Below are 23,357 nucleotides of genomic sequence, written 5' to 3'. Positions count from 1 at the left end.
AAAGGGTAAGTTACTTGACCGAAGATCACATAGGTGATAGAGATGTAGAATATGGTCTGTTTCTGAATTTATTCCTCATTCTTGTGATTATCCATTGTAGTTTATAACTTTGCAAAAATGAAAAAGAACCCAGATCACTTGTTACTTTTCAACATAGCATCATAGTCAACACCATAGTGACTGTTTAATTCTCTTTGTTAGACTAGAGTAATAAGATTATGTGTTTTGTCCCTTATTGGGTCAAAGTTTTGCTCTTATCTATAGGCAGGGTTAGCTTTAAGGTACTTCCTGGCAGAAGGTCAATAACTCAAAGTAACAGGACGTGGCTAGTCCAATTGCTAAAAATCTTTAATGTGTTTATGTGTGTATATGTATGATGTGTGCATGTATATATATATATGCACACATACACACATGTACACACATATGATATGTACACACACGTGTGTATGTAAATATGTATTATGCATAGTCATCTCGTAAATTCCCAGCTGGAACTCTGCCCTCCCTTTCTCAAACTGTTCTAATGCTATATATCCTCTCTTCAGAACTGACTTTCATACCATTCTAACCCACCTATAAGACAAGAAGTAGAGGTTTAGGGAAGACTTGGCAGTTGGATTTATTTGCTTTGGGCCCATACCCTCAGAGTGATGGATAGTCTTGAATCCAGACACCTCATAGTTGTCTAATATTGATTTCAAGGGGTCAGATCAAGGGAATATAGATATATTAGCTTAAATTCAGTCTTGCTACCAGAAAAAAAAGACCTCAGAGTCTTCCTGTAGACAGACTGGCAATGTTATCTTTATTATACTGAAGGATGGTTAAGTTAGCCTGTGTCTGTTTATAAACAATAACTTATTCAGTGAGTTAATCAACAAGCATTTATTAAGCACTTAAATGTGCCAGGCACTGTGCTAGATGCTGGAGATACAAAGATAAAGACAAAACAGGCTTTAATATCAAGGAGTGTGCATACTGACAGAGAGACAAATTGTATTTGTGTGTATACACATACACACATGCTAGATACCAACTATGTGCTCAGTTTTGTCTTAGGTGCCAAGGAAAATAAAAAAGAAGTTTCTTCCCTCAAAAAATTTGAGACCAGACATGAACAAATGAAACATTAGAGAATAAAAGACCATTGAGGTAATGTTAGAATAAAATCATGAAATTAATTTCCATCAGCCATGAAAGCTATAAAGAATCAGTTTTGTTATTTTATCATAAATAGCATTGTACAGTTAGCAGTTCATACAAACTAAAAAATACTACTGGATTTCAAGGAAGGAGGAGATTGATAAGGGTTTGGGAAAGGCTTCCTGAAGGAGATAAGACTTGAGCTAATACTTTTTCTTACAATGGGAGGGAAGGAGGGATGTACTTCTTAAACAGTATGTTTACAGCCATGCTCTTCATTTGAACAGATTAGTGTGGAAAGTCTATTTTACAATGATGGAAACTAACACCTGCATTTATTTTCTTATTTTTTTACATCAAGGATGGTATTGTGCATTGTTTTTCTATCAAGGAAACACATTACAGAGTAAAAGATTATTTTGATGTGCAAGAGCCTGTAGGAAATATTGTATTCTCTCCTGATTATACACTGTTACTGGTTGGAACCATTAAGGTATGGAATATAATGAATTCCTGTTATGAAATGCTAATGCAGTGTATCATGGAAAATATTCCCCTGTTGATGTACTTACAGTCACTTATGAATATGTAAAGGATCTGTAAATTCATCTTATGTCAGTAACTGCCAGTTTGTGAACTTCTTGTAAGGCAGATTATATCTCATTTATGATTTAGTAAATAACTTCTAAGGAGTAATCTGAGGCATTGGGAGGTTAAGCAGCTTGCCCAGGAAAATAAAGCTAGTAAGTGTCAGAGGAAGGATTTGAAGGTCTTCCTGATTTTAAGTCCAGCACTCTACCATATCACACAGCTTCATTTTTAAGAGAGTTACTAAACTGGTAGATGAGGGGAATGCCAGAGGGAGGCATAATTTGCCTAGGTTTTAGCAAAGTATTTGATAAAGCGTCTTATACTATTTTTGTATAGAAGATGGAAAGATGGTATAATTAAATGAATTCAGATATGGTGAAATGGCCAGATTCAAGAGTAGCTCTTAATAGTTCAATATAAATAGGGAAGATCTCTGATGGAAGGGATGTCAGTGATTTAGTCTAATACATATCCTAAAGTAATCCTTAGTATAATATACCTGACAAGTATTCATTTAATTCTAATCTCCACTTAAAAGACTTGGAAGGAGGTCTTTCACATGACGGGAGTTTGTCATTGGCCTGAGCTATTTAACATTTTTATTTATGACTTGGTAAAGGCACAAATGGCCTTTATTTGTATACTTCCTGTGTCTGTTTTGGCAGGTATACTCTCAGGTATTTTATATTGTCTAGTTATTTTAATGGTCTAAAACAATATTGAATAATATGATTGGCACATAGTGTAGTGTCCCTATTTTTCTCTTTTGATTACATCTATTTTAGCTTCAATTTTGTCTGAGATCATAATTACTGCCCTTGCTTTTTTACATAATAAATTCTACTCCTGGCCTTTGTTTTATGTTTATGTATATCTTTCATTTTTGTATCATTTCCTGAAAGCAATGTATTACTGAATTCAAATCTTTAATTGGCTATCAGTTTCCATTTTATGGGTAAATTCATCCCATTGACATTCTAAGCTATAATTGTTGTTTATTTTCCTTCTTCCTGTTTTTCCTCATTGTCCTTCTCACCATATTGCTATCCCTCCTCACTTCTCTGCTTTACTTCTACCTGCTACCTTGCCCTCCTATTCCTTAACCTACCCACCCCTCCAATGATCCCTCCCTTATCCTCTCCTCCCACCTAATCCCTCTACCCTCTTGTTTCTCTCTGAATTTAGACTTTTATTCACATATACACATATATGTATATGAATGCATATATATATATATGTATATACACACACGGATATAAAAGTCTTCATATGCATATGTATGTGTAATATATATATGTATATATGTTGTTACCTCTTTAACCCTTTCCTGATAAGAGTGAGGTTTCAGCACTACCTGCCTTTCCCTTCACTAGCTTCTTCTGTATCAATTTTTCCTTTTTTGCCTCATTTATATGAAATAATTGCTCTTTTATCCCATCATACTTAACCCAAGCCGTTCTTTCAAACTGCTCAAATAAAAATGACAGTCATGAAAGAACTGATATTTTCTTATATAAGAAGTATACAATTTGACCTTATTGAGTCCCTTATAATTGGTCTGTAATGTTTATCTTATATTTCTCCCGGATATTATATGTTGAATTTTCCCTTAAGTTGTGCTGTTTTTGTCACAGATACATGAAAGCCTTTCATTTTGTTAAATGTCCATTTTTTTTCCCATTCAGAATTATATTTAACTTTGCTGGGTAAGTTACTTTTGTTTGTAACCCTAGTTCTTTTGCTCTTTGAAATATAGTATTCTAAATTCCTCAGCAGTAGCTGCTAGGTCTTTTGTAATCCTTATTGTAGCTCCACAGTATTTAAATTGGTTTTTTTCTTGTTTCTTCCAATATTTTTTTCTTAACCTGGAAGCTTTGAAACTTAGCTATGATATTTCTGTAAGTCTTCCTCCTTGGATCTCTTTCTGATGGCAGCGGGTAGATTTTTTCTATTTCTGCTTTGCCTTTTTTTTTTTAGAACTTCAGTGCAATTTTCCTTAATTTCTTGTAATATTATATCAATCTTCTTCTTTTATCATAATTTTTAAGTAGTCCAACTATTCTTATATCTCCTCAATCTGTTCTGCACTGTTTCTGATGAGATGTTTCATATTCTCTTCTATTTTTTCATTCTTTTGATTTTGTTTTATTATTTCTTTGTGTCTTAGAATGTCATTAGCTTCCCATTCTAGTTTTCAAGGAATTATTTTCTGAAGTTTTTGATTCTCGTTTTCAAGTTGGTTGGCTTTCTTTTCATGATTTTCTTGGATTGCTCTTTTTTTCCGTAATTTTTCCTCAACCTCTCTTATTTTATTTTAAGGTCCTTTTTAAGTTTTTCTAAGAAATCTTTTTGTGCTTAGGACCGTTTGATATTTCTCATTGAAAAAGGAGTGCCTTTTTTTTTTTAACTCTATTATCTTTCTCTGAATATGATCCAGTATCTTCTCTATCATAGTAGCTATGTATGGTTGAGTTCTTTCTCCTTTTCATACTCATTTTTATTTGTCCTTTTGTTTTATTTTGATTTTAGCATCTGTTAGTGTGATCAAGTTCTAGTCCTGAGTGAGGCATGGGGAATAATGCTCCAAGCCTCGGGTCCTTCTTACTGTTATTTTCGATGGTCAGCCCCAGGGCTCAACCTTGGGCTCTCCTCTCCATAATCCTCCCCTTAGGGACTTTGTTTCAGCAGTGAATCCTTGTTGAAGGAAGGAAGAAAGGAAACAAGCACTCATTAAGCATCTCCTATATGCGAGGCGTCCTGTTAAAAGCTTTGAAAACTTTATTTCATTTGATCCAGACAACAACCCTGTGTTCTAGATGCTATTATTATCCCCATTTTACAGTTGAGCAAATAGACAACCCGAGATTGTGATTTGCCCAGAGTCACACAACTAGCAAGTGTATTTGAATTAAGGTCTTCCTGGCTTCAGGCCCAGTGCCGAACCTACTGTGTCATCTGACTACTTTAGTTATGTGCTGGACACAGAGTTCTTTCTTCTTCCTTTTTCAAGAAATTCAGCACATGAGTTATAGTCTTCCTGTGTGCCCAAACTTCTTTGCTCTTTGGAGACTTCAATATCTATGTCAATGTCTCATCAAACCTACCAGTTTATCATCTTTCTCTTCCCATAACTACAGTTTCACTCTACCTCAGTCACACAGAGGGATAGGCATTGCTTAGTTCTTCAAGCTTGTGCTGCATATCTACCATGTGTCAGGCACTGTGTGAGCTGCTCAAAGTACGACAATAAAACAGTCCCTGCCCTAAATTAGCTTCTATTCTGTTGGGGGAAAATAACATAAACACAACTCTGTGTGTGTGTATGTGTATGTGTGTGTGTGTGCGCGCATATGTGTGTGTGTGTGTGTGTGTGTGTGTGTGTGTATTTAGGGGGCAGCTAGGTGGCACAGTGGATTGTACACTGGGCCTAGAGTCAGGAAGACCGGAGTTCAAATATGGGCATAGCCACTTACTGTCTGTGTGACCCTATTTGCCTCAGTTCTCCATTTGTAAAATGAGTTGGAGAAGGAAGTGGCAAACCATTCCAGTATCTTTGCCAAGAAAACCCCAAATAGAGTCATGAAGAGTTAAAAATGACTGAACAACTATACATATATATATATACACGCACACACATATATGTTAACATATATATGTATACACGTATATCCACATATATATATGTATATATACTGTGTGTGTGTGTGTGAAAGGCAATGTGGTATATTAGAAAAAGCAGTTAGAAGACCTAAGTTTAAGTTCTGCTTTTTGACATTTACTAGCAAGGTTCTTCATCTGTAAAAAGGGGATAATATCACATGTTACAGGATAGTTGTGAATCAAATTATGTAATATATGTGAATCACCACGCAAATCTTAAAATTGTACATAAATGTTAACTACTACTACTATTATCTTTAAAAATAGTAGGAAATTCCTGGTGAAATCTGGTGACTCAACCTTTCAGGACATTAGAAATTCCTGTGCCCCAGGTTCAGACATAGCTCTTTGAAAAGTGAGTTGATCCCTTTAAGATCTGAATTTGTAATCTATAAAAGAAGTCATGGGCTTACCCCTCCACATTACCCCTCCACCCCTTTTCAGATTTATTTCAGTGTTTAAAAAAGAAAATCTAATGTCATGTTTCTTAAGTTACAGCCAATGATTTATTTTCACTTGATTTTTAAAATATGCTTTACAGGGATCGGTTTACACCTATACTTTTGGCGAAGAACCAAAAGTTAAAACAATCTTGGACACATATGGTGGTAATATGCAGGTGATTGACTTTATCACACCTGGAAACAAATACTGCGTGGTGAGAAATTTTCCATTATCTGTCAGGATGCAGTAGAGTTGATATGTTTAAAATGTAAACACTTTGATATGAAAAAATTTAAGTATGTATCAATATTAGAAAAATTTAAGTATGTATCAATATTAGAAACTATCTCTGAACAAAGTGTTTGCAAGTGACAAGGAATAAGATCTTGAAGATTTTGTATGGAAGTTAAATTTATTAGTTCATGATCTGCCTCAACAAGTATGAATTGATATTATTACAATGTTAAGACCTTGATGTTTTTTCATTCCTGAAAATAAGAAAGGAAGCAAGAGATCTTAAAGGAACATCCCTTACACTAGCTTTCCAAAGAGGCATTTCAGTACATTATCTGCAATAGTTAAATATTCAGCAAACTTACAAGGTTTATTTATCTCTAGTCAAAGTAGTGATACATTTACATCTGAGGGTTTAAAAAATTCTAAGTGCAGTTATTGAAATATATATATCACAGGAGAAGTAAGAAAACACCCTCATTGACATATTGTTCCAATCTCTCTGGACCAAGCCACCAGATGTATTGTAGTCAGTGAATTATTGTTTTCAGTGACTCTCTGATGCTGTACTTGTGATCGGCTGAAAAAATTATTTCACTATTCAGATGCTCTACCAACAGGTTCATCAATTGTGATGTAAAGAGCAATGCCTTGAAACCAAATCTGAATTCTGCTTCTCACTGACTGTGATTTTCAGCAAATTACTTCCTTTCTCCTGTGCCTCAGTTTTCTCATCTATGTAAAATGAGGTGAGGGAAGGTTAGGGTTAGACTAGACAAATTCTAAGGTTCTTTCCAGTTCAGAATCCTATGACAAATATAATTAGTTTTGAATTTCAGGTAATCAGAAGGAAATTTTTGATGTCTAGAATCTGTTGTGTAAGAACCTTGTTGGTTTTCAAGGAGGATGCAAATAAAATGCTGTTCAAGAGCTTAACAGCAAACTGCTATGTAACTGGTCTTATCACTCTGCTGGGCAGATATTCACTTCTCAGCCATTTTTCTTCATTATTTTCTAAAAGAGGTGTCAGGTCTCAAATTCTATGAAATTCTACTTAGTGCTGATTCTATGAAAGAATGGAAATATAAGAGCAGATTTTGATATTTTTAAAAGAAGAACTTTGGCGGGATTTAAAAAAAAAATCCACACGTGTTCAGTGAGCAAAATTCGTTCCTTTATCTTATTAGTCAATTAAAATATCACATATTTAATCTAATTATTATAAGACTTTTAAAAGTGTAGTAAAGGTATTGTCTAATGCATCTTTAAATTACAAATATTGGTGTTGAAATTTTCGTCTTGATTGAATTGTCCTTGATTTGTATAAATGATGCTCAGGGCCAATTTTCAAGTTACAACTGCACAGAGGCTGACTTTTCTTAACAGAATATGGAAAAAATTTACTTTCCATAGAAAATAGTTTCTATGCTTATACTTTTATTTTTTTTTTTATTGCTTGTGTGTTAAAGTCAGTAACTGCTTTAGGAGAAATCTGTATTTGGTTGTTAGAGAATGGATCTCATGTCAGCAAATTAAACCTTAGGACTGAGGTATGTATACTTAAGGGGTAGGTAATTTTTACGTTGAATGCAATACAAGTTCGTCTCTTTATTTTCACATCATCTTATTTTCTCAGGAAATACCCTTTTTTATTATTTTGTAAATATTTATCTTTTGCTATTCTGCAATAACTTTGGTGTATGCAAGTGTACTCTAAATTCATACAACACAAAACACTGCTTGCATTTCGCCAAGATATAATACCACATTACTGGTGTTTCAAAGATGAAATTTCATTAAGCATAATATCAAATTATAGCAAGATTGGAAAGAAGTGAAAGGATGATGTATAGATATATAGATATTTCTTATCATTATTGATATTTTGTTTATGTCCATTGGGTACATGGCATAGTTCTAGGCATTATGAAAATCTGATAGTGATTAGACATGATACTGTCCTCTCTCTTTGTAAGATTCTGATGTCAGTTCAAAAAGCAGAATGTGATACTAAACCTTACACCTAAGTAAGAGGATTATAGAGCGTTAAAAAGTTAGAGAAGAAGTTTAAGGGGTTTAATCATAATAAAAGGACAAAAATTATAAATTCTTTAACTTGTAAAAGACAGAAAATCTTCATGATCTATTTAACTGTGACTCAGTTTTGATATTTAGTTGTTTCTGTTTAGAATTAAAGACTGTTAAAATTTGAAAGAACTCCATAGATCATCTAGTCCAATCCCTTTATTGTACAGCATGCAAGAGAAGGGAAGTCACTTGTCCGATATCCCATAGAGAGCTAGAAGCAGAGCTGGAGTTAGAATTCCAGTCTGAATCCTGATTGAGTACCCTGTCTACTACACCATGCTACTTCCTTTCTTTTGGACATGGAGGAAACAGAAGGAATATAGAAGAGTCATTTCTCTATTCAATATTCAGTATTTTTTCTACTATATGAACTATAGATGTGCATCCTTGAAGGGATTAATAGTAGACTAGGTTTCTTACGCAGTGCAGTCCACATTCTCTTTTTTTTCTCATTTACCTCCTAGTTAGGAGCATCAACACAACAATGGTGACGTTTTCTTTTTATTCTGCCTTGGATAGTACCACTTTTGGATGCTTTATGACGTGGTGATCCCTAAGTTTGGCTTAATACTTTGCATAATATCTGATTATAGTTGAAGAATTAAGAGGGCATAACAGTAAGTAGGGTATCATCATCTATCTTTACAATACCCTAACATATAATAGAATGATCATTTGAACTGATTATTCAGAATTTTTTTGAATAATTTATTTTGTAATTCCATATTGGAAAAGACTTAACCTGGATCAGCCTAAAAAAATAATCTTAAACTCCAATTCACTCAGTAGGTGTCTATTAAGCTCCTATTGTGTGTATATTTTCCTAGGTAATTTATTGAAGATACAAAAGAAACAGAAGACATAGCACTTGCCTTCTAGGTTATTATCTAGTTGAAGAAAAGATATATTCATATGAAACAACTAGAATATTATACAAGTCATGGTAGATAAAAATCTATGTTCTTGATGGGGCAGTATGTTGTTCGGTATTTCAGTCATATTCAACCCTTTGTGATCCTGTGGATCATGCTGTTTGTGGGGTTTTCTTAGTAACAATAATGGAGTAGTTTGCCATTTCATTTTTCTAGTGGATTGAGACAAAGAGAGGTTAAGTAATTTGCTTAGGGTCACACAGATAGGAAGTGGCTGAGGTAGATTTGATCTTAGGTCTTCCTGACTCCAGGGCCAGCTCTCTGTCTATTGAGGCTTCTAGATACCCCTAAAGGCAATATGGTATCATAGAAATGTAATATAGTAGAAAAGACTCAGAAGAGATTTCTGTGTCTCAGAAGACCTGGATTCTATTTCTGGCTGCACTTCTCTATGAACTTGGTCAAATTAGTTAGTCAGTTAACATGCTTTTTTATAAAGTGTTTACTGAATGCCAGGCATTGTGCTAAGTACTGATACAAAGAAAGGCAAAATTATTCCCTTCCCCCAAGATGTTCACATTTTGATGGGGGATATAATTTGTAAATATCTAGACATATGCTATATATATATTTATATATATAAAATATATGTATACACACACACATACACACACACATATATACACATACAGAGAGAGAGTGCATATAGATGGAAAGCAGTTTCAGAGAGGAAGGCACTAGCAACTGGGGGATCAGGGGAAGGCCTTCTTTAAGCTGAGACATGAAATAAGCCTGGAAAATTAAGATTTATAGTTGAAAGGGTAGTGCATTTAAGACTTGGAGTACCACCAGTGCAAAGGCACAGAGGTAGGAGATGCTGAAAAACAGCAAGTAACCTAGTGTAGCTGGATTTTAGAGTGCATGGGGGAGAATAAAGTATGAGAATCCTGAAAAGGAAAAATTGAACTAAGTCATGAAGAACCTTAAATGCAAAACAGTGGAGTTTTCATTTGATCATAGAAGTAATAGGGAGCCACTGGAACTCAATGAGCAAGGGGTGACATGGTCAGAACTATTATGCTTTAGAAAAATCACTTTGGAAGCTAAGTAGAGAATGGATTGGAATGGGAAGAGACGCGGAATAGACGGTTGTGAGGCTATTGCAGTAGTCCATGTGATAGGTGATGAGGACTTGAACTAGAATGGCAGCTGTGTGATTGGAGAAGAGAAGATATATACAAGAGATGTGAAAGTGGAAACAGTCTGATTTCACAACAGAGTGGATCTGTGGGGTGAGTGAAAGTGAGGACAGTGAGGTTGTAAACCTGGGTGAATAGGATAATAGTGGTGCTCTTAGTAGTAATGGGGAAATTTGAAAGGGGGCTGGGGTTTGTAGGAATGGAGTGAGCTCTATTTTGTACATGGTGAGTTTGAGATTCCTATGGAACACCTAGTTTGAGTTTAGAAGAGAGACTGCTGCTGGATATGTAGAACTGGGAATCTGTGTAAAGATAAGATAACTAACTAATTTGATTATCAAATGAGATAGCATAGGATAAAAAGAGAAGAGGACTCAGGTAAAATCTTGGGGGACATCAGTAGGTGATGGGAGTGACAGGGATAAAGAATCAGCAAAGGAAACTGAGAAGGAACATTCAGACGGAGAACCAGGAAGAGAGGTGTCACAAAAAACCTTAGAAAGCAGAGAGTAATCACAGGCAGAGAGATGATTAACTATTAGTGCAGAGAGGTTAGAAAGGATAAGGATTGAGAGAAGACTGATTTGACAGTTAAGACATCATTGTTATCTTTGAATAGAGTAGGGTTACAAACTAGATTATGGGGGGGTTCAGAAGAGAATGAGAGAATAGGAAAGGGAATCAATAAGTGTGGACCACTTTCTCAAAGAGTTTAGTCAAGAATTAGAGGAAAGATACAGGATAAGTACTAACAGAGAGGGGCTGAATCAAGTGAAAATTTTTTAAAAATGCAAAGATGTGGCCATGTTTGCAGACAAGAAATAGAGGCAGTAGATAGGAAGAGAATGAAGGTTTTTAAACAGGAGAAATAATGGGCATCTTCTGGAAAAGAGAGAAAGTAATGTGATTAAGGGGGCATGTATAGGGGATTGCCTTGTCAAGGAGAAAGGCCACTTCTTGATCCTAGAGTAGAGTGAAGGAGGATATAGTGGGGGAAGATGTTTAAATGATGTGAGATGAGGAGAAAGAAAGAAGACAAGGCTCTTGTGAATAGCCTCTATTTTATAAGTTTTTATTGATATTTTACGTTTCTCAATTTCTCATTGACAAATACTAGTTTTTTAGGGAGGATAAATTAATCAGTACAACTTATTTATAAATTGAAAAATTCTGAAAATCTGTACAATATATAACATCTGTGGGCTTTCCAACTCCATGAAATGGTAAATTGGAGATGTCTTCTCATCTCATCATTTGAGTCTTGCTTACAATTTTGTTACATTTACTTTTGAGTTTTTGTTGTGTTCTTTTCATTTACATTGTGGTAGTAGCTGTGTATGTTATTTTCTTTACTCTGCATTAGTTCATATAGATCTTGTCTTGCTTCTGTGTATTCATCACATCATTTCTTCCACATACAGCAAAATTCCATTACATGCACGTACGTCAATTTGTTTAACCATTCCCCAATTGATGAGTATCTATTTTGTATCCAATTCTTAGCACAAAAAAGTGTTCCTGTAAATATTTTGGAGTATATGAGGACTTTCTTTTTATTGATGGCTTCCACTGGGGTATAAACTCAGCAGTGGAATGTCTGATTCAAAGGGTATGGACACTTTAGTCACTTTATTTGCATAATTCCAAATTGCTTTCCAAAATGGTTATACCATTTTACAGCTCCACCAACAATGCATTAGTATGCCTATCCTTCCATAACTTCTATAACATTGACTACTGTCATTTTTGGTCATTTTTGATAATTTATGGAATGTGAGGTGAAATCTCAAGATTGTTTTAATGTGCATTTCTCTTATTAGTGATCTGAAGCATTTTTATATGGTTGTGAATACTTCGCAGTTTTTTGAGAACTGTTTATTTATATCTTTTGACCATTTATCTCTTAGGGAATGGCTTATCAGTCTTTGGTACATGGATACCAAACTCTTATCAGAGAAATTTGATACAAAGATTTTTTTTCCTCATTTGACTACTTCCTATCCTACATGTATTAATATTGTCTGTGCAAAAACTTTTCAGTTTTAATTAATCAGACTTATCTAGTTAATCCTTAGTAGTTGGTTCTAATTCACTTGGTAAAGAATAAATTTCCTACCCATAGCTGTGAGAGGTATGTGATTTGTTTCTCTTCTAATTTTTTGGTGGTATGATTTTAAATATTAAGGCTGTGTATCCTTTGAGAATGTATTGTGGAATGTGATAGAAGATGTTGGTCTAAGCCTAAGTTTTGCTAGACTGCTTTTCAGTTTTCTCAGCAGTTTATCAGAGAGGGAGTTCTTTCCTCAGTTATTTTTGTTTTTTGCTTTATTGATCAGTGTATTTTTGAGTTCCACTGTTTCTGATTCTCCCCAGTCTGTTCCATTGATCTACCTCTGTTTTTTAAATCAGTATCAGGTTTTGATAATTGCTTCTTTATAATATAATTTGAGACCTAGAAGTACTTTCCCCCTTCATCTCTACTTCTTTTCATCGTTTTCCTTGATATTCTAGATCTTTTGTTTTTCCAAGTGACCAATTTTTTTTGCATGAAGTATGAGGTGACCTTTTCGGTTGAGAGTTTAGGGAGGAATGTGTTAGAGATTTGAGAAATACAAAGGTTTGGATTAGCTGCTGTAGTGAATGGGCTAGTGAATCAGTTAGGGAGAAAAAGAATGGTTGCATTTCTACAATGAGGCCCTAGTTGAAATTAGAATTCATACTGGATCCAGTCAGTGTGGTTTCATGATTTCCTCTAGCTCAGTTCACAAGCATATGAACAGGAGAGAAGAAGGGTAGTGAGAGTAATCTAGGGTGTTCATTGTTCAGTAATTCGTTCGTGTCTGGCATTGTTCTTCGTGGGGTTTTCTTGGGAAAGGTAATGGAGTGGTTTTGCCATTTCCTTCTCCAGTGGGTTAAGATGAACAGGTCAAGTGACTTGCCCAGGGTTACATAGTCAGGAAGTGTCTGAGGCCATATTTGAACTCAGATTTTCCTGACTAGGGTTAACCCTTCCTTAATCTAGGGTTAGGCTTTGGCAAGTCCTGATAGATGATAGAATAAGGGGGCAAGAGGTTTGAAAGTAGAGGATAGTGTAGAGAATTGATTCTCCAAGAGGTTGAGATAGGGAAGGAAGGAGAGTGTAACAGATGCAGGAATGATAGCCTGGGGAAAATCTGATAGAAGGAATATAAGTCACAATGAAAACAAAAAAACAGTGTTAGGAATAATAAGGCATAAGGAAAGATGGGATGATAAAAGATTATGATCAAATAAAAGAATTTTACAATTCATAAATAAGGAACATGGAACATTTTGGGGCAGACCATCTCTGTGTATGGCTCAGGTCCTTAGTTTTCTCACATATAAAATGAGAGGATTGGACTAGATCAGTTTTTAACATTTTCTATATTATGGACCTCTTCGATAATCTGGATGAAGCCTGTGGACTTCTCAAAATAATGTTTTTAATTTGAAACATGTATGCTTATGAATAACATTAATTATATGGAAATGTAATTCTAGAAACATTTTTTAAAAACTAGTTCACAGACTCTGGATCTTGATGAACTCTTAAGGTCCCTTATTTAAGGTTATTATAATCACATGGTGTGATTATAAAGTAATAAAATTGATTCTATTAGCCTCACATAAGAGTAACTCTTTATTTCCAGTAAATCTGCAGTTCTTTACTTCAGTGGTCTAGTAAAACAACTATCACAAGTCTTGTGGTTTAAGTAGAATCCATGATGTCTTTGTCATTATTCCAATATATGTGGCCTCTCTAGGTATCTAATTCCTTTAAACCTGATTCTTTTAAATATATCTAGGAGGGAAGCACTCCAGGAAGGAAGAGGTTAGGAATCACAGCTGAACCATATTTCTCTCCCAACTTCCTTTCCTTATGTATGACTTTAATATGATTTCAGTATGATTCAGTACTCTGAGCTCCCTAGTTTCCTTGGTCTTGGTAAGGAAAAGTCTCATTTCTTATTTTAGCTGAAATAAGGGTGACATAAGAATCTCTCACAAGGACTTAGAACAATGGTGTTAGTTAAAAAAGAAATGGGGGCCAATAAGGATCCCTGTGGGCTTAGAAAAGACTTAGGAAACCATATATGAACATTTTCTGTGTTTTTCTATTTATTTTGTTAAATATTTCCTAGTTACATTTTCATCTTGTTCCAGCTGCTCTCTGGAGTATTGTAGGTTACATGTAGCCTGTGGACTATGTGTTTGACACCTCTGACCTAGAATTTTGAATAGGTTAAAGTTAATCTTAGATTTTTAAATAATTATTTTATGTATTATTATTGGTATGATCAAGTTATTTTATGTCAGATTATTATTAAAATTGTTATGTGATTATAATTTATGTTTAAGAAAATCTCTTGATTAAGTTCATAATTCCCACTTTTTTGACAAAGGAATGTTATACAAAGGATGTGTCACACATTTCTTTGAATCTTAGGCGTTCACGCTTCAAGAATAATAATAGTAGTAGTAACTGATGACATTTATATAGTGCCTTAATGTTTACAAAGATTTTAACATATATTATTTCATGGAATCCTCATAACAACGCTATGTAATAGGTAATACAAGTATTACTATCCTCTTTTTTAAAACTTGTATCTCTAGTTTACATTGCAACCTGCAGTCACCTATTTGCCCATCCAGCCTTTGTAAAGCCAGAGTAGAGTTCTGATGTGAATCTTTATGCAACAGTTAAAAATTTGGAGATTCATTTTAACTAGGTAAATGATATGGCCTGCTGCCCCTCCTCGCTTTCAGTTGCTGTGGGAACCAGTGCAGGATATATCCAGTTCCTTAACGTTATTGATATTGAATTACCTCAAGTTGTTCATAATGTCTTCTTGACCCGATCTTCAGTACAGCATGTGCAGTAAGTATAACCAAAAAAGAGTGCAACTTGTAATACCTTGTATAATACGTTTGCTGGGAATAACATGAATCAATGGCTTTAAGGTGATATCATCGGTATAGTAGCTTTTGGCTTCCAGAGTTGATAGTAATAGCTGAACGTTAAAACAACTCAATAGGTTCTTCTTAGTAGAATATATCATATTTTTCAGTGTATTGTCATAGTTTTTCTTTATTAATGAAACATTTTAACATTTAACATTAATATTTTACTTTTTTAACATTAAATTTTGAAAAATTTCAAAATATCCTAATTTTTTTCCTCTGATATTCTCAAATATTGATTACAGGCATCATGATGTAACACAACAGTACATCTGCCTTTGCATATTATTCTAATAACACAAGAAGATTTTTATATTAAATTTTGTTGACATTACTTTTCACTCGTATCATTTTCTATGATTAAAATATTCACTGTAGGCTAATATTGCATAATTTTAATTGAATTAACTCTTTTATAACAGTTTTATTTCACTTTTTAGTTCTAAATTCTTGCCCTCTCACCTTGCCCCTCTCCCTCCACAGTGAGAAAGCAAGAAAAACAAAACCTGTTACAAATATATACAGTCAAGTAAAACAAATTTCTACATCTGCCATGTTAAAAAAAAAAAAAAGAAAAAATGTTTCAGTGTGTATTCTCAGTCTATGAGCTATCTGGAAGTAGATAGCATGTTTTATTATTAGTCCTTTGGATTTGTGGTTGGTTAGTGTATTGATCAGAGTTACTAAATTTTTCAAAGTTTTTCTTCTTTATAATACTGTGGTTATTATATAAGTTGTTTTCCTAATTCTGTCATTTTTGCATTACTTTATACTCATCTTCCTAAGTTTTTCTGAAACTATCATATTCATAATTTCTTATAGCACAATAGTATTGCTTCACCTTCATGTATTATAACTTGTTCAGGCATTCCCCAATTGATGGACACTCCCTTAGTTTCCAATTCTTTTTTAAATTTATTTTTAATTTTTAACATATAGTTTATTTTCAGTTTTCAGTATTCACTTCTACAAGATTTTGAATTCTAGATTTTCTCTCCATCTCTCCCTTACCCCCACCCCAGGACAGCATGCACCCCAACCACCACCACGCCCCCCAGTCTGCCTTCCCTCCTATCATTTACCCTTCTGTCACCCTCCCTTCTATTTTCCTTTAAGGCGAACATAGATTTCTATACACCATTGCCTGTACAACTTATTACCCAGTTGCATGCAAAAATAATTTTTAACATTCATTTTTAAAGCTTTGAGTTCCATATTCTCTCCCTTCCTCCCTCCCCACCCACCCTCATTGAGAAAGCAAGAATTTCAGTATAGGTCATACATGTATAGCCATGCAAAACACTTCCATGACAGTCATGTTGCAAAAGATTAATTACCTTTTCCTCTATCCTGTCCTGCACTCCATTTATTCCATTCTCTCCCTTGACCTGTCTCCCCACAATAGTGTTTGCTTCTGATTACCCCTTTCTCCAATCTGCTGTCCCTTCTATTATCATCCTCCCTCTCCTCTTCCCTTACCCCTGCCTTCCTGCAGGGTAAGATAGATTTCCATACCCAATTGAATGTGTGTTATTCCCTCCTTAAGCCAACTCTGAGGAGAGTAAGGCTCACTTATTCTCTCTCACCTTCCCCCATCTTCTCCTCCATTGTAAAAGTTCTTTCTTGCCTCTTTTATGTGAGATGATTTACTATATTCCACCTCTCAACACTTAATTTTAGTTTTTAGGTTTCCTTCCTTCATATTCAGCTTACCTTATGCCCTCTGTCTGTATATCTATATATGTATATATTACATATATACACACACACACACATATATAATATGTACACACACATACATACATATATATGTATACATATGTATACATGTATATATGTGTGTGTGTGTATGTGTGTATATATATTCCTTCTAACTACCCAAATACTGAGAAAGGTCTTATGAGTTACAAATATCATCTTTCCATGTAGGACTGTAAATAATTCAACTTTAATGACTCCCTTATGGCTTCTCTTTCCTGTTTACCTTTTCATGTTTCTCTTGATTTCTTGTATTTGAAAGTCAAATTTTCTATTCAGCTCTGGTCTTTTCAACAAGAATACTTGGAAGTCCTCTGTTTCACTGAAATTCCATTTTTTTTCACCTGAAGTATTATACTCAGTTTTGCTGGGTAGGTGATTCTTGGTTTTAATCCTACCTTCTTTGACTTCTGGAATATCATATTCCAAGTCCCCCTATTCCTTAGCTATGAAATCCTGTGTTTTCCTGATTGTGTTTTCACAATACTTGAATTGTTTCTTTCTGGCTCCTTGTAATATTTTCTCCTTGACCTGGGAACTCTGGAATTTGACTACAATATTCCTAGGAGTTTTCCTTTTGGGATCTTTTACAGGAGGTGATCAGTGGATTCTTTCCATTTGTATTTTACTCTCTGGTTCTAGAATATCAGGGCAACTTTCCTTGATAATTTCTTGAAGGATGATGTCTAGGCTCTTTTGTTTGATTATGGTTTTTAGGTAGACCAATAATTTTAAAATTATCTCTCCTGGATCTATTTTCCAGGTCAGTTGTTTTTTCCAATGAGATATTTTACATTGTCTTCTATTTTTCATTCTTTTAGTTCTGTTTTGTAATTTCTTGATTTCTAATAAAATCATTAGCTTCCATTTGCTCAATTCTAGTTTTTAAGAAATTATTTTCTTTAGTGACCTCCTTTTCCATTTGGCAAATTCTGCTTTTTAAGACATTCTTCTCCTCATTGGCTCTTTTTAAGACATTTTTCTCCTCATTTGGCTCTTTTGCCATTTGGGTTAGTCTAATTTTAAAGTTGTTATTTTCTTCAGTATTTTTGGGGGTCTCCTTTAGTAAGCTATTTACTAGTTTTTCATGATTTTCTTGCATCACTCTCATTTCTCTTCTCAATTTTTCCTCTACTTCTCTTAACTGATTTTCAAAATCCTTTTTGAGCTCTTCCATGACCTGAGATCATTTCATATTTTTCTTGGAGGCTTTGGATATAGGAGCCTTGACCTCACTGTCTTCCTCTGGTTGTATGCTTTGATCTTCTTCAGTGTAAGAAAATAACCTTTTCACCAAGAAAGTAACATTGTATAGTCTTATTTTTTTCCCCACTTTTGGTTATTCTCCCAGCCATTTACTTGACTTTTGAGCTCTTTGTTAAGTGGAGCCTATTCCACCTCAAGTTTCAGGGGTTTTGTGCACCTGTTTTCAGAGATATCTCTAGGGACCTGTAAATTCTCAGTTCCTCCAAAGTGATATGATCAAAGGAGAGATGTGTCCTTCTCTCCTGGCCTGTGCTCTGGTCTGTGAGCAATGACAAGCACTCTTTTTTGCCCTGTAACTATGAGTAGGATTCCCTCTCCACAGTCATCATCAGCTCTTCCATGCCAGTGCTCCTCCTCAGGAGGAGCTGGGTCAGTAGGACTACAACCTAGATCAGCTGCCTTTTTCCCCAATTGTTTATAGGTATGAGAGCTCCAGAAGCAGCTGCCACTCCGCAATGGCTACCACCACCCTGGGGCTGGGACTAGGGCAGAACAGTGTTCCTCTCTTACCCACATGAGAGAGCTTTCCCACTGACCTTTGAAGCCGTCTTTGGCATTTGTGTGTTGAGAAGCTCCCAGTGATTCAATGAGGCCTGCTCCAGTCCCATCTGTGCTGGCATGGCCCATGCTGGGCTGTGCTCCATTTCAAGCCCAGTGCAATACACTCTTCCTCTTGGCCTTCCATATTGTCTTGGGCTGGAAATATGTTTCACTCTGTCATTTTGTGGCTTCTGCTGCTCTAGAATATGTTTAGAGTAATTTTTTACAAGTATTTTGAATGGTTTGCGGAGAGAGCTCAGGCAGGTCCCTGCTTCTACTCTGTCATCTTGGCTTTGCCCAGTTTCCAATTCCTTGCCACTAAAGAAAGAGCTGCTTGCTATAAATATTTTTGTATATGTGGGTCCTTTTCCTTTTTCGTTGATTTCTTTGAGTAGAGACCTAGTAATGGTATTGCTAGATTTAAGGGTATGTATTCTTTAATAGCTTTTTGGGCATAGTTACAAATTGTTTTCCAGAATGGTTGGACCAGTTCATAGCTCCACCAGCAGTGCATTAAAGCACCTGTTTTCCCATAGCCCCTCCAGCATTTGTTGCTTTCTTTTTTGTTGTTGTTGTCAGTTTTGCCAATCTGATTAGATGTTGGGAGGTCTGTCAAAACTGTTTTCATTTGTGTTTCTATTATTGATTTAGAACATTTTTATATGACTGCTGATAACTTAGATTTCTTCCTCTGAAAATTATTCATATCCTTTGACCATTTATTGATTGGGGAATAGCTCTTTTTATATATTTGACTGATTTTCTTATAATCTTATAATTTGCTGCAAGGATTTTTCCTCCAAATTTCTGCTTCTCTTCTAATTTTACATTGGTTTTGATTATTCAAATCCTTTAAACTCTATGCAATAAAATTATTCATTTTACTTCCCATTAACCTATCTTGTTTGGTTATGAACTCTGATGCACAATTTTTTCCATGCCCTATTTAATGATGTCACCTTTTGATCTAAATCATATACCCATTTGGAGCTTATCATGGTATGCAGTATGAGATGTTGGTATATACCTAGTTTCTTCCAGACTGTTTTCCATTTTTCTCAACAGTTTTTGTTGAATAGTGAATTATTACCCTACTATTTTAGATTCTGAAGTTTTGTTAAACACAAATTTATTGTGATCATTTGCTTCCATATCTTATATACCTAATATGTTCCATTGATCAATCTTCCTATTTCTTATTCAGTACCAAATTGTTTTGATGATTATGACTTTGTTTGAGATCTGTTGCAGCTAGTTCTCCTTCTTTTCCATGGGCTTCATGAATTTGTTTGGTACTGTTGATCTTTTCTTCCTCTAGATGAATTTTATTTTTATTATTTATTATTTTTTCTAGCTCTATAAAGTAATCCTTTGGAAGTTTGATTGATATAGCACTAAGTAAACAAATTAATTTAGGTAATATTGTTATTTTTTATTATATTAGCTTAGCTTACTTGTGAGCAATTTATATTTTCCCAATTATTTAGATCTGTCTATATTCTTGTAAAGGGTTTGTGTTTGTATAATTCTTGTGTGTGTCTTGGCAGGTCAACTAACAAGTTTTTTGTGTTGTCTGTAGTCATTCTAAATGGAAATTCTCTATCTCTTCCTGCTAGATTTTGTTGGTGATATCATGAGAAATACTGATGATTTTAAATGTGTGGGCTTAGTTTATATCCTGCAATTTTGCTGAAGTTGTTTCAATTCATTTTCTAGTTTGTTCTCTATGGTTCTCTAAGTAAATGATATCATTTGAAAAAAGGATACTTTGATTTCTTCTTGGCCTATGCTTATTCTCTTAATTTATGCTATAGCTGGCATTTCTAGGACTATATTGAATAGTGATGGTAATAATGAATAGCCCTGCTTACCCTTTATCTTATTATAAAGGTTTCTAGCTTATCCCCATTACAAGTAATGCTGACTATTGGTTTTAGGGACATACTGCTTATCATTTTAAAGAGAGCTCCATTTATTTCATGCTTTCTTGTGTTTTTTAAAGCAGGAAGGTATGCATTGTATTTTGTCAAAAGCTTTTCTACAGCTCTTCAAAGAATTATGACTTCTGTTACATGGCATGGTCAGTTATGTTTATAGTTTTCCTCATGCATTCCTGGTATAAGTATAGTCTGGTTCTAATGTATGATATTTATGATACATTACTTTAGTCTCCTTGTTACTACTTTATGTAAGATTTTTGCATCCATTAGGGATAATTTGTCTGTAGCTTTCTTTCTCTGTTTTGATTCTCTTTGGTTTAGAGATTTAGACCAACAGTGTCAAACTCAAATACAAGTAAATTCCAAGGGCCACATATTGACTTATGAAATTATAAATTAACATTATATTGTATCATACTTTATTTATTTTTTAAACATTTCCCTATTGTAATCTGGTATGAACTTGCACTAGGGAATTTTGCTGACCACTTGTGATTCATCTTGTCCTGGAGTTTTTTCTTTGGGAGTTCATTTATAGTTCATTTTTTCCCTACTGAAGTGCTTTAATTCTGTACAACATGGAGAGACAAGTGGAGGCTTGGGGGTCTAGGAAGGCCTAGGACTCCTGTTTGCATTCAAGGTTGGTTTTAGAAGTAAACAATTGAGTGGAGGAGAGGATTCACAAAATACTTTTAGGCCAGCACATTTCACAGCAAAGATATCAATGAATTTTAGAAAAGTAATAAAAGTGGCTGAAATTAACCCTTTAATACAGAATTGGGGAGCTCCATGGGTCTGACTGATCTAACGAAGCCCCAATGGCCAGGAAGCATGGGGGATGGTCTTCAACTAATCCAAGATTACAGACATATCAGATTCTGGGTACCCAGATCAAATCCTGGGCTTATAAAAGGCAAATGTGGCTTTGGAATGGGCTTGTCCTTGTGGTCTGCGTCCTAATTCGGGAGGTCTATCAGAAAGTAGGGTAGCAGCCTCTACCTAAAGCTGTAAGGCCAAGGGCTCTGAGGGAATGTGAGTGAAGAGGGAATGTCTTTCACTTGTACTTCCTGGTAGGAAATTTCCTTCAGCCCTTACCCTCACTGCCAAAGTTTCATACCCGATGGATGACCTGAAGTTGCTGGGCTCAATGGTGGCAGTGATAGCTACATCATCGGGAATGTGGACATAGTGGACATTGCAACCAGTCGCAAAGAGGCCATCAAGTTGGACCTGCTGGCCCTGGCAGTCTGTGTAGGTGACCTCAACCAGGCAGATTTTCATGAAGGCATCCACATTATCCTCTCAACCATGGGCCACAGTTCCATCCCGAAGGTCCACTGTGGTCACCAGGCCCCAGAGACCCTGTAGCAGGATGACTAAACTATTCTTGGCAATAGTGCGCTCCTTTACTGAGTGGCTAACTTCCATCTGGCAGAGGTGGGCATTACTTCAACCCTTCACATTCAGGGCCCTTCACTTCTCTCTCTCTCTCTCTCTCTCTCTCTCTCTCTAAGGCCTGGGAGGACTCCAGGGGCCATGGAGAAGCCAAACACAGCCACCCCAAACTTGGCTTCTGGGGCCATAGAAAGGGAAGGGAGGAAGGAAGCTGTAGTTCATTTTTAAAATGAGATAAGATTATTTAAGTACTCTATTATTTGTTCCCTTAATCTAGGCAATTTATGTTTTTGTAAATATTCATATTCTCAGTTCTATTGGTATATAGTTTGGTGAAGTAGCCCCTAATTGCTTTTATTTCTCTGGTAGTTGGGAATTCACCTTTTTTATTTCTGACACTGAGAGTTTGTTTTTTCTTGTTCTTGATTCCCCTGTCCCCCACCCCCAAATATAAGTTCATAGTTTTGGTTATTAATTCAGTGGTGTACTAACTTTCATTTTTTAATCTCTCCTTTGTTTTGTCAGGATTGCTATTTTGGCATATAATTGGGGGATTTTTATTTGTAGCTTTTCTAGTTTTTTAGCTGTATGCCCAGTTTGTTAATCTGTCCTTTCTTTTATTGATAAAGGCATTTGGAAATGTAAATTTTCCCTGAACTACTGTTTTAGTTCTATCCCACAAATTTGAATGTTGCTTCATTTTGCAATTGTCTTTAATGAAATAATTTTTTGTTCCTATGCTTTGTTCTTTGATCCACCTATTCAAGATTAAATTACTTAGTTTCTAATGGTTTGTACTTTTTTCTTCAAAAGCTCTTTATTGAAAGTAATGTTTATTACATTATGGTCAGTAAAATATGGAATTAATATTTTGCCTTTTCCATGTTTGTTTGTTAGGTTTTTGTGAAGGTGTAATAAATAGCTAAAAAAAAGCCCATTATTTCTTTTTATTGCCATTCAATATCTCCTGAGATTTATCATATCTAACTTTTCTAAAATTCTATTTGTTTATTTATTATTATTTATTTATAATTTATTTATTATTATTATTATTTATCTATTTATTTCTTCATTTCTTTTTTATTTTATGGTTAAATTTATCTAGTTCTGGGAGGAGTAAATTGGGGTCCCCCACTATTATAGTTTTACTGTCTATTCCTCCCTATACCTCATTTAACTTTTTCTTTTATTATTATTATTATTTTATTTGTTTTCAGTGTTCTACAATCACTTCCATA

General features: G+C 34.9%; 1 protein-coding gene and 1 pseudogene across 2 annotated transcripts in view; one reads left to right on the top strand and one right to left on the bottom strand.

Annotated features, from left to right (window-relative positions):
• LOC140512407 (cilia- and flagella-associated protein 43-like) overlaps positions 1 to 23,357 on the top strand; it is a 165,021-nt gene that overhangs the window by 37,367 nt on the left and 104,297 nt on the right. For both annotated transcript variants that reach the window (XM_072621529.1, XM_072621531.1), the window contains 4 exons: positions 1,508 to 1,639; positions 5,939 to 6,055; positions 7,545 to 7,625; positions 14,989 to 15,137. In XM_072621529.1, the coding sequence (XP_072477630.1) occupies positions 1,508 to 1,639; positions 5,939 to 6,055; positions 7,545 to 7,625; positions 14,989 to 15,137 (479 nt within the window). The remainder of the gene's footprint in view (positions 1 to 1,507; positions 1,640 to 5,938; positions 6,056 to 7,544; positions 7,626 to 14,988; positions 15,138 to 23,357) is intronic.
• On the bottom strand, positions 21,779 to 22,152 carry LOC140524419 (U7 snRNA-associated Sm-like protein LSm10; annotated as a pseudogene).

The sequence above is a fragment of the Notamacropus eugenii genome, chromosome 1 (assembly GCF_028372415.1).
Source record: "Notamacropus eugenii isolate mMacEug1 chromosome 1, mMacEug1.pri_v2, whole genome shotgun sequence".
In the NCBI taxonomy this organism is placed as follows: Eukaryota; Metazoa; Chordata; class Mammalia; order Diprotodontia; family Macropodidae; genus Notamacropus; species Notamacropus eugenii.
This window is presented reverse-complemented; position numbering and strand designations above follow the sequence as displayed.